This window comes from Oryza sativa, chromosome 1 (assembly GCF_034140825.1).
Source record: "Oryza sativa Japonica Group chromosome 1, ASM3414082v1".
Taxonomy (NCBI): domain Eukaryota; kingdom Viridiplantae; phylum Streptophyta; class Magnoliopsida; order Poales; family Poaceae; genus Oryza; species Oryza sativa.
This window is the reverse complement of record NC_089035.1, coordinates 6,440,989-6,450,995: the sequence shown is the minus strand read 5'-3', so window position 1 is coordinate 6,450,995 and position 10,007 is coordinate 6,440,989. Positions and strand designations below refer to the sequence as shown.

General features: G+C 39.7%; 1 protein-coding gene across 1 annotated transcript; it reads right to left on the bottom strand.

The window, feature by feature from the left end:
• Positions 1-5,164: 5,164 nt before the first annotated feature.
• LOC4324581 (protein DJ-1 homolog A) lies at positions 5,165-8,897 on the bottom strand. Its single transcript, XM_015758681.3, has 7 exons — positions 8,336-8,897; positions 7,748-7,897; positions 7,457-7,639; positions 6,868-6,948; positions 6,404-6,607; positions 6,180-6,320; positions 5,165-5,983 (listed from the first exon to the last, which is right to left on the bottom strand). Exons 1-7 carry the CDS (start codon positions 8,660-8,662, stop codon positions 5,783-5,785), a joined length of 1,287 nt encoding a protein of 428 aa, XP_015614167.1. The 5' UTR covers positions 8,663-8,897; the 3' UTR covers positions 5,165-5,782.
• Between the last annotated feature and the right edge of the window lie 1,110 nt (positions 8,898-10,007).

Here is a 10,007-nt window from a genome sequence, read left to right as displayed (position 1 = left end):
AAGTCGAAAAGTCTAAGCCTAAACAAACAAGCAGCTTTTCCGTTTGGCTTTTTTGAAGCCATAAGCCACTCTAACACTATTAAGCCAAAAGCTAGGTTGGAGAAGCTTTTTTGGCTTATGTGAGGTAGATGTATGACTCAACCACTAAACTTAGGACATTAAATCCACCGGCTTATAAATCATATAAGCTAATAAGCTGACTTAAAAGTCTAGGCCAATAAACCTAAGCCTAAACAAAGAGGACCTAAATCAAGATGGTGTGCCTTGTTGGTGGAAGCGAGGAGTTTTGTTGGTTTACTTCCTGAAGTCCATCTAAATCATGTTGGAAGAGGGTGTAATAGAGTGTCTCATGAACTAGCTCAATTAACCAAAAGGACTAGCAATAATGCAGTGTGGAGACTTGATGCTCCTCCTAGTATTCATGATATTGTCCTACGGGATTGTAATCACTCTGTTTAATCAATAGAATTCACCCCTTCCCTGAAAAAAAAAAGAATCGTAACTCTTGAGTTCCCATGCTCCAGCTTTTTCAATGGTTTAAAACAATCAACTCAAATTTGAAAAACTCTACTCAAAATTTGAAACTTTTAGCTCAAATTTATTTTTTTATCGACAGTTTAAAAAACTCAACCCAAAATTTCAAAACATTCAACTCAAAATTTAAAATTCTCAACTTAAATTCTAAAAGTTTCAACTCAAGTTCTAAAACATTCAGTACAAAATCTAAAAACACTACCCATATTTGAAACTTTTAACTCAAATTTAAAACATTTGCTAAAAAAAAGTCAATCCAAAGTTTGAAACTTACAACACAAAATTTGAAACTTCCAGTATAAAATTTAAAAGTTTCAACACAATTTTTAAAACTTTCAACTAAAATGTTAAAACCTTGAATTAATATTTTATTATAGAAAGTTGTAAACTAGAATATTAAACGGAAGAAAAACAAGTGTTTTGGCGGTGGTCCCGTCGTGAAGCGCAGCTCAACGTGTGGCTCTGATCTAAATACATTGATGATGGGCTTCGATCCGGACATGGAGGACAACGCGACTTTTGCTGCTAGGCAGCTAAGCAAACTAGGAGCCTCTCCAGTGAGTGTAAGAAGTGCATGCATTAACGTTACGCTTCGTTCATTTGTGTCGAAACGGGTGGCCCAGCCCAGCATGGCATGAGCACCACAGTTGCATGACATGTGCGGGCCCACATGCCGAGGCCTCAACCTAGGCACGACACAAGGAGGCTACAGGGCATGTCGTGATAGCCCAGGCATAAGTAGGCCCATGCACCAAGGACGATCTATCGGCCTGACTGGTCCATAAAAAAAATAGAAAAATCATAAAAATATAGGGAAACCATAAGAAAATTGATTCCCACATGAAAAATATGAAAAAAAAAGGAAGTTGGACTGGGACATGCATGCTTGCATGCTTTGTGTCATGCTGGCCCGCTATAACAACCGGGTTGTGACGTGCCGTGGTAGCGGCCCAAGCATAGGATGCCCCATGACCAACCATGTCGAACTGTGCCTAGTCCGACTAGAGGACTCGCATGCCTGAGCCAGCACGAGTTAGCATGATTAACTTAGGCCTTGTTTATTTTAGCTTATTATTATTGGAGGCATGGATTACTGGGTTTGAAATGCTAATGTCTACAATGCCCTCAGCTATTTTAGATGTATTGTTCATCCTTTTGTCGATGTAAACAACAAAAAAATAATTTGAAATAGTAATAAATAAAACATTCATGAACACTTTCTTTTTTACAATAGACTGAGCATCAAATTATTATCTCCTATCAAATAAAGCATCGGCAATATTATCACAGAAGATATTTGTGTCCCCCTCTTCGTCTCCCAATTGACTAGCATTCCCTTGAGATGAAGGTATCGGCATATAGTTTTCATCGTTATCACACCAATCAAACTCTTCGTCACTATGGAATGGCGGCGGCGCATGGCCTGGGGAAGGAGCCGGGGCGCGGCAGCGGCGCGGATCGGGCAAGAAGCCGAGTGCAGAGTGGGAAAGGTGGCGACACGGCCGGGAAGGAGGAGGGCAATGCGTGCGCGACCACGGGAGGAAGTGGTGGCGCGGCCCGAGGAGGAGGAGGCTGATGCACGTGCAGCCAGGGGAGGAGAAGGTCAATGCGTGCGCCGAGTGGGTGAAGGAGCCCAATTTGTTTGGTTCGATGGCAAGGTGGGTATTTTTTTTAAGTATCTAGCTAGGGAAAGTGGGTTTTTAGCCGCCCAATAATTTGAAAAAAAAGCACATTTAGAGTGGATTACCAAATTATAGTAATCTGGCTTATAGATTATAATAATTTATCAATAATAAGCTATTAGTTTGTTTCATATTATTTCTAATAATCTAGATTATAATAATCCTAGGATGAATCAAACAGAGCCTTAATCTTTCCCCTAGACGTTTCATCGGACCAATTCGCCTAGACCCAGATATCCAGTATCTACAGACAATACTTCTTATAGGTGGTGGGCATATCCCACACTCATCCCTTCAACCAAACACCTCAAAAAAGTGGCAGCCATGTCTTATCCACCCATATCTCACCAACCAAATACAATCTTAGTGTTTCATGTTTTTGTAATTATAAGGAAGAATATTTATAAAATATCAATAATGATGTAACAGCAAAAGGTACGTAACGTTTTATTTGGGAGGTATTTATTTCGCTTTTCCCTAACTTTTTAAGTTCAAATTTGATAATCCCTCTAATCATAAAATGACATTTAAGATAAGGTTTGGTTAAACTTTTGAAACTCTAGGCATCATTAATTTCTCAAATACTTAGTTTGGAAAAAGGGTATATGCATATTTGATTCAAAATAATGGTATAAGATTGATAGTCAAAGTCTCAAAATTTTGACCGAATTTTACTCTGAACGTCAATTTTTTTTTACTAGAATGATTATTTCAAAGGGCACATACTGCAATTCTTATAAGATTTATCCCCTCGTAATTTCAAAATTCCTTTCTTCTTTAGTAATGCAAGGTATTTTCGTTTCGCATGAATTATGGTTTCTGGTAGATATAACCTTATATATGATGGTACAGAATTTTTCTTGTAATTGAATTCCGTAGTGGCAATTGAATTCATGGTCCTATCAATCTTAATACCCCATTAGTACGTAAGGACTTTCATCACATGTACCGATGAATGGTGATGAAAAAACATGAAATGGGGAGAGACTACAGGAGGTTGTACAAAAAAGTTGAGGGGAACAACTGCTATTCATCCAAACTTCACGTGTTTCCCAACTGCTATTTTGCCAAGTGATCAAGTAGGCCACGTTGGCTCTAGGTGGTCCAAAGAGTATCGAAACTCTGCTTAAATAAGACTTGGACATTGAACTGTAGTTTGAACAATCATATCGGTTGTAAGGCAATGACTAGCTAGAAGGCAAAAACAGTCAAACAATTTAAAAAGAGAGGAAAATATAAAATATTCAAACAATATTTTAAGGCATATCATTGAGCATATGGCATAAATTAACTAATTTCACCGTATAATTCTTGTATAATAAGATCACATTCTTCAGGAAAATATTGATGTGATAGAATCACCACTTTACATATTAACAACAAAAGAAATAAATTATACACAAAACTGGACCTATGAATGAATTCAACAAAAAAGGGACCTCTTAATGGCTTCATAATAAATAAACAATAGCATGTTACTCTTAAGAAATAAGCCAGCTTGTATATAACACTTCTTTGTCACTGCAAAAAAACAATAACACTTCTTTGTATATAAATAATGTTGGAAAGAATTGCTCGTATGCCAATAGTGCATAAAAAGGTTTGAATTGTCATTCTGCCATTGAAAAACCATGAGTTATATATTTTTCCCTAAAATGGAGAATTGAGTACTATATTTGCCCCAGCCCTACTATTAGGATAATCAGGTTGATGTTAAGGATTTCCAATTTAGGAGTAGGATTCAAGAACATCTTGTCTCTCCCATGAGTTTAGGTCTGGCGTTCGCACCGTTTGTCTAACAGTTCTTTTCTGTTCATTCAGTCACCACCTGTCAACTGTTCTTTTTCTTTAGCTCCAGTGATGTACATCCTCCGTCTTAAAAAATATCAATCCATTCATATAAATATAGACAATATTAAATATATACATGATTGTTTTTTACGGCTCTCCAAATTCATAGACAATGATTTTGGGATTTGTTTTTTTCACGAAGGTTGTAGACTCTGCCTCTAGTTGTGTTGTTCTTTTTAAGATGGTCGCTGGGAAGAAATACCCATCTAAATATATTATTTCAAGCGATCATACATGGCAAACTTTGTCAACGCAAGCGTGGGAGCTCCAGGATGTGTTGACTGTGACCTTCTATAGACGTTGATGTTCATCTATCAGAGATTTTAGGCTGTGTATATCCACCAATGGATATAGAGGCTGGATTTTCATCCATATCTAAAAGAGAATCTATCGGAGGTAATTAACCGGCTATGATTGGTTAAGCAACTCATAGCTTATAGCCACTGCAATTAGCTAATTCCTTAAGGGGACCAATGAGTAATCAAGCATAATCTTGAACACCTGGCGTTCAGATGGCCTTGTTTCTGAATTTTATATCGAGTATGAGTTTGTCCTCTCTGGAAAGTTAAAAAGTATAATATTTACTCTTTTTTTCTAGTGGACTTCGTTTTGAGAATAATGAAATTTTTATAATCTTGTCTGTGTAAACCTCAAACGGCTTGCAGTGACCATAATCCTCGGAAAGTTTGAGGGGGAAAATAAATAAATATTGTTTTGCAGCTCTGCCAAAAGCAACATTTGTGTTGTCACTGTCAATTTCTTCCATGGTACACATATCACGCAAAGGGCACAGTGGAAGCACAAAAAAATGCTATGCATCTGAAATTCTGAATATGATTGGTGTGAAAAATTACCCTTGCAATGCTGATGTAGCAAAACTGAAATTGGTTCTTGCACTGATCTAGCAGAATCTATTCTTTTGACATTAATGTTGAGCCCACATTGTGGGAAACCAGCAATGAACAAAGTGTTTGACTAAACACATGGTGATATGGATAGCCATTAGCCAAGTAATGTCTGCCTACTTCCCAGGAGTCCATTGCTTAACAGATAGCAGTGCTAAAAACAGACTTAAAATGAGTCACTCAACAGTATGATAAATAGAAGCATATAATGCATTGAGAGCCAAAAAAAGGCACAGAATTACTATGTCATGGCACAATTTTCGTTTTCAAGACACAGAAAGATGCACTTTCCTAGTGCATTACACTCATGTCGTTTCAATCACACATTAGTCCTCCTGATGATGATGTGAAAGTGACAATCATAATAGAAAGTATTTTGCTAAACATTCGAAAAGATTGATGCAACAGATTCCAAAGTCTCAACAGGTTCCTTTCTTTCTATCCATCAAACAGGTTCTCAATGCAGTCCCTCTATCTCAGATCGTATTAGTTCCACATGATAGGATTCAGATCCTGTGCCTTTGAGAACTAAACATTGCCATGCCATTTTTCTGCAAGCCTTGGGCCTCAGAAACAAGAGTCAAGATCTATCCAGGTAACTGTAAGACAGCGTAAACTCACCGAAATCTAACAACGACGACTCTTTACACATGATACTCATAATGTACATTTATTCCTCATTCACATGGATTGCCACATGCTGCTATAGGCTTATATTATGCATTCCTAGGAAAGCAGCATAAGTAGTTATTCACAGAAGCATCACTCACAGGTGACAGGCACCTGATGCATAAATGCCCAAGTGTATAATCACATAAAAATCAACTCCTTCGCTATACTGACCGCTTTCTCTCGACCAAACAGCTTCTCAACAATGGCTAGCGCGAACTCTGTCGCGGAGCCTGGGGCTTTGCTAGTGATAAGGTTACCATCAACAACCACCCTACTGTCACATGCACTCTGATCAGTAAGCAGGTGTGCCATTGGTGGAAATGATGTTGCCTTCTTCCCCTAAAATGATGGAAACATCTATGTTAATACAGCTTGACAGTTTTTTTTCAAAAGGAAATACAGCTTGATGGTTAATCTGCTACTTTGAGGAATAATCATTTATATGCCTATGGAGCTGACTACTGAATTTGTTCCAAAAAAAAAAGAGCTGACTACCGAGAGGGATTAACACTCATGCACATATAAAGGGGAATACCTTCAGTAAACCATGGGGCTCGAGAACATAAGCAGGAGAAGCGCATATTGCACCATATGGTTTATTAGATTCTGCCTGTTTCTTTAGTAAATCTACAAGTACCTTTGTACTAGAAAGCTTTTGAGCACCTGGCAGACCACCCTATATATGACACCAGTATCAGCGAAGTATTCAAAAGATCAACACCAGATCAATCAAAAAGTAACTCTAGCTATGGAATGTACCGGCATGACAATCAGATCGAATTCCCTTTTGGCAGCTTCTTCCACCATAATATCAGCTATCAGGTTAAATTTGTGGCGGCGGGTCACAACTTGCAACTTATCCTCAACTGATGCAACAGTAACATTTGCTCCTGCTCTACGCAAGATATCTATTAAATTAAGAGCTTCCATTTCCTCCGAACCATTAGCAACTGGCACAAGAACCTGCAGAAGACCCAAAAAAGGGAAGTGCTAGCATGGTTGTTGAGTCATGTAAATCACACCTTATGCTTACTTAATAAACCCTGACCAGGGATTCCTTCCTGCAGCCCGGCGAAAAAAAAATGACAGAATTTCATAGCAACAGCTAAAACATTTTTAAGCAGGCGAAGACCTGTGCCATGGGACAAGAACCTATTCATGCAACCTTAAAAATGTATATAAGGAGGCATTTTTTAACAAAAGGATTCAATTTTATTTCATACCTGAGGTGTACCACTGCATTTCCACTCAACTGAATTGAACTCATCTATGACATAGTCAACCCCAGGTTGAGGACGAACATACTGAATTAGAAGAACCACACAATCATTAGGCAATGTTAATTTAAGCAGCTGATGTTGATACAATATGCACGAAAACAATTCGAGTGAACTCAGCAAAAGTAACTTTTTTTAGGGAACACGCATAAGCATTGCGTATCATTTGTATTAAGATTTGAAGGGAGAGATTACAGTAACAATTAAATGTCCTAAATGTGTAACAAAAACTCTTTTCCTGCTAATATATTGACGTGCAATCCTTTTGCGCGTTCGGAAAAAAAAATGTCCTAAAAGATTGCGACATATTGCCTTACTCTAAATTTCAGTATGATTATAATTATGTCAACTAGTTAGAAACCATAAATCACTCAGATAATTGATTGAATCACTGCAGGCAGAATTTTAGGAAAATCCAACAGCCCATAAACATCTCTTTGAGATCATCGCCTGGTAATAATATCATATCACCTAACATAGCAGATAGAAGTAAAAAAAAACAAGTATGTGATGGCTTACAGGCTATATAGCTTACCAAGGGTCCTGCAACCTCCTCCGACTTCTCTTTGCCGTACAGTTGCTCCACCAAAGCGAGAGCATATTCAATTGCTGTTGCTGGCCCTTGGCTGGTCACTGCATTTCTATCTACCACCACCCTAGAGTTCACAGGGATAATTTCAGCGGTGAACTTCTCCATGAATGATGGATAGCAAGTCGCCTGAAATAACAAAAATCATATCTGTCTCTCAACATGATACATATTTCCAACAAAACCACCCCCGCAACAGTGAATTGACCCTGACTGAATGATGATCCATGTTGCAACCTTTAAGCCTTTGAGCAAGCCCCAGTGAGCCAGCGTCACCGCCGGCGTGGCGCAGATGGCGGCGTAGAGGCCACCCTGCTCTGCCTGCTTCTTGACCATCTTCTCCAGCACCTTGCAATCTCTGAGGTTAGCTGATCCCGGCATTCCTCCCTACACCAAGTAACCAGCATCACTGAATTGTCACACTTTTGCTAGTCCATACAAGTTCTCTCTTATTAAGCAAGAACATCCTCACAGAGCGCGAATCAATGGCACAGTAAAGCAGAATTAGTACTCCCTCCATTTCATATTATAAGTCACTTTGACCTTTTTTTTTCTTCGTCAAATTTCTTTATGTTTGACCAAATTTAATGAAAAATTTAGCAATATCTGGAACACTAGATTAGTTCAATTAAATGTAATGTTAAATATATTTTCATAATACGTTTGCTTCGTATTGTTATATTTTTCTATAAATTTGGTCAAACTTAAAAATGTTTGCAAAAGTTAAATCGACTAGTAATATGAAACGGAGGGAGCAACGGAGGGAGTAGTTGTTAAGGGGGAGAAAAAAAAGGAAGTAATTTTAGGAGTAAAGGGTGGACGCACGGGTAGGGCGATGAGGTCAAAGGCCTCGCCTTCCAGGTCGGCGACGCGGCCGTCGGCGACGAGCTTGACCCCGAACGCGGCCTCCACCAGGAGGCCACGGTCGTCGCCCGCGGGGTCAGCCGTGGCGACGGTGACCCGCGCGCCGGCGCGGTTGAGCACGTCGGCGGTGGCGGCCGCCTCCACCGGCTCCGTGCCGTCCGCGACCGGCACGAGCACCCGCTTCGGCTCAGCGGCGGCGGCGGCGAAGGCGCGGGAGAGGAGGAGGAGCCGTGGCCACGAAGCGGCCCGCCTCGCCATGGCGGAGGCGGAAGCGGCCGCCATCGCCATCGTATCACTATCCCCGTAGGTAAGGGGGGGGGGGGTGTTATTCTTGCGTCGTTCGCCGGAAAAATCGAGGTGGCGACTTCGTGGTGCGTGCCTCTTCCTCGCTTCCCTGCCGGAGAGGGCAGTGGTAGAGTAGGGGTAGCTGCAGCGTGCAGGGACAGTGGGGTGGCGTGGCGCGAGTGTCCAGGAATCGATCGCCTCGTCGTCGCCGCCGCTGTTTCGGTGGACGCGCACGCGTGGCCTGTGCGCTGTACTACTACAGTACAGTTGAACCCAGTTAGGTGAACAGTTAGGCAGTGTTTGGCTAATGGGATAGGGGAAATGATTTCCCATCCATCAAAAGTCATCTTTAAATCCTAACAATTCATTCTCCCTCTTTTATTTAATCCTAATCTTTCATTCATTTTCTAATCCCAATCCCACCCTCCATTTCCCATTATCCAAACACACCCTTAGTACTACAACTTCTTTTTAGTCCCACTTAGTTAAAAAAAAATTCACGCTGTCACATCAAATGTTTGATAAATGTATGAAATATTAAATGTAGGCGAAAAAACCAATTACACAGATTACGTGTAAATTGCGAGATGAATCTTTTAATTCTAATTACGCCATGATTTGACAATGTGGTGCTACAGTACACATTTGATAATGACGGATTAATTAGACTTAATAAATTCGTCTCACAGTTTCCTGGCAGAATCTGTAATTTGTTTTGTTATTAGGTTATGTTTAATACTTCAAATGTTCGTATGTATATTCGATGTGATAATTAAACTTAATTTTTTTTAACTAAACAAGGGCTTAATATGAACAGAGGACAGTGGAGATAGATCAGAGTGGGTAGCGGGCAAGTGTGGTTGGTTTCATGTCTCCAAAGAATATTGTATATTGCAAAGTGAAACGTGTACATCTTTTCAAATCGGAGTTTTAGTTTTGAATATTGGACAGGTGAAAAATTTGGATGTGTTCTCGGAGGTTTAGGAAGCCTTCACCAGCACGTAAAAATAGGCCGATGGATTAACACGTGACTAATTAAGTTTTAACTTAAATAAACTTAAATGAACAATATAGTGATCTTTAGAATAACTGTTCTATATAAATTGTTTTTAAAAAGTGACGTTAACGGTTTAGGAAACATGCGCGTGAAAACGAGGGAGTAGAATTTGCGAAAATGTAATATAGAATAGAGCCAAAAATGATACGGGGTACCAAACATCCATATTGTAGTAAGATCAACCCATCGGATATGAGCAATGTATATGGCTAAATCGGATATGAGCAATGTATATGGCTAAGTGGTCCTTAAGGTGGGCCCATATGAATTCAGCCTTTAACTAATAATACT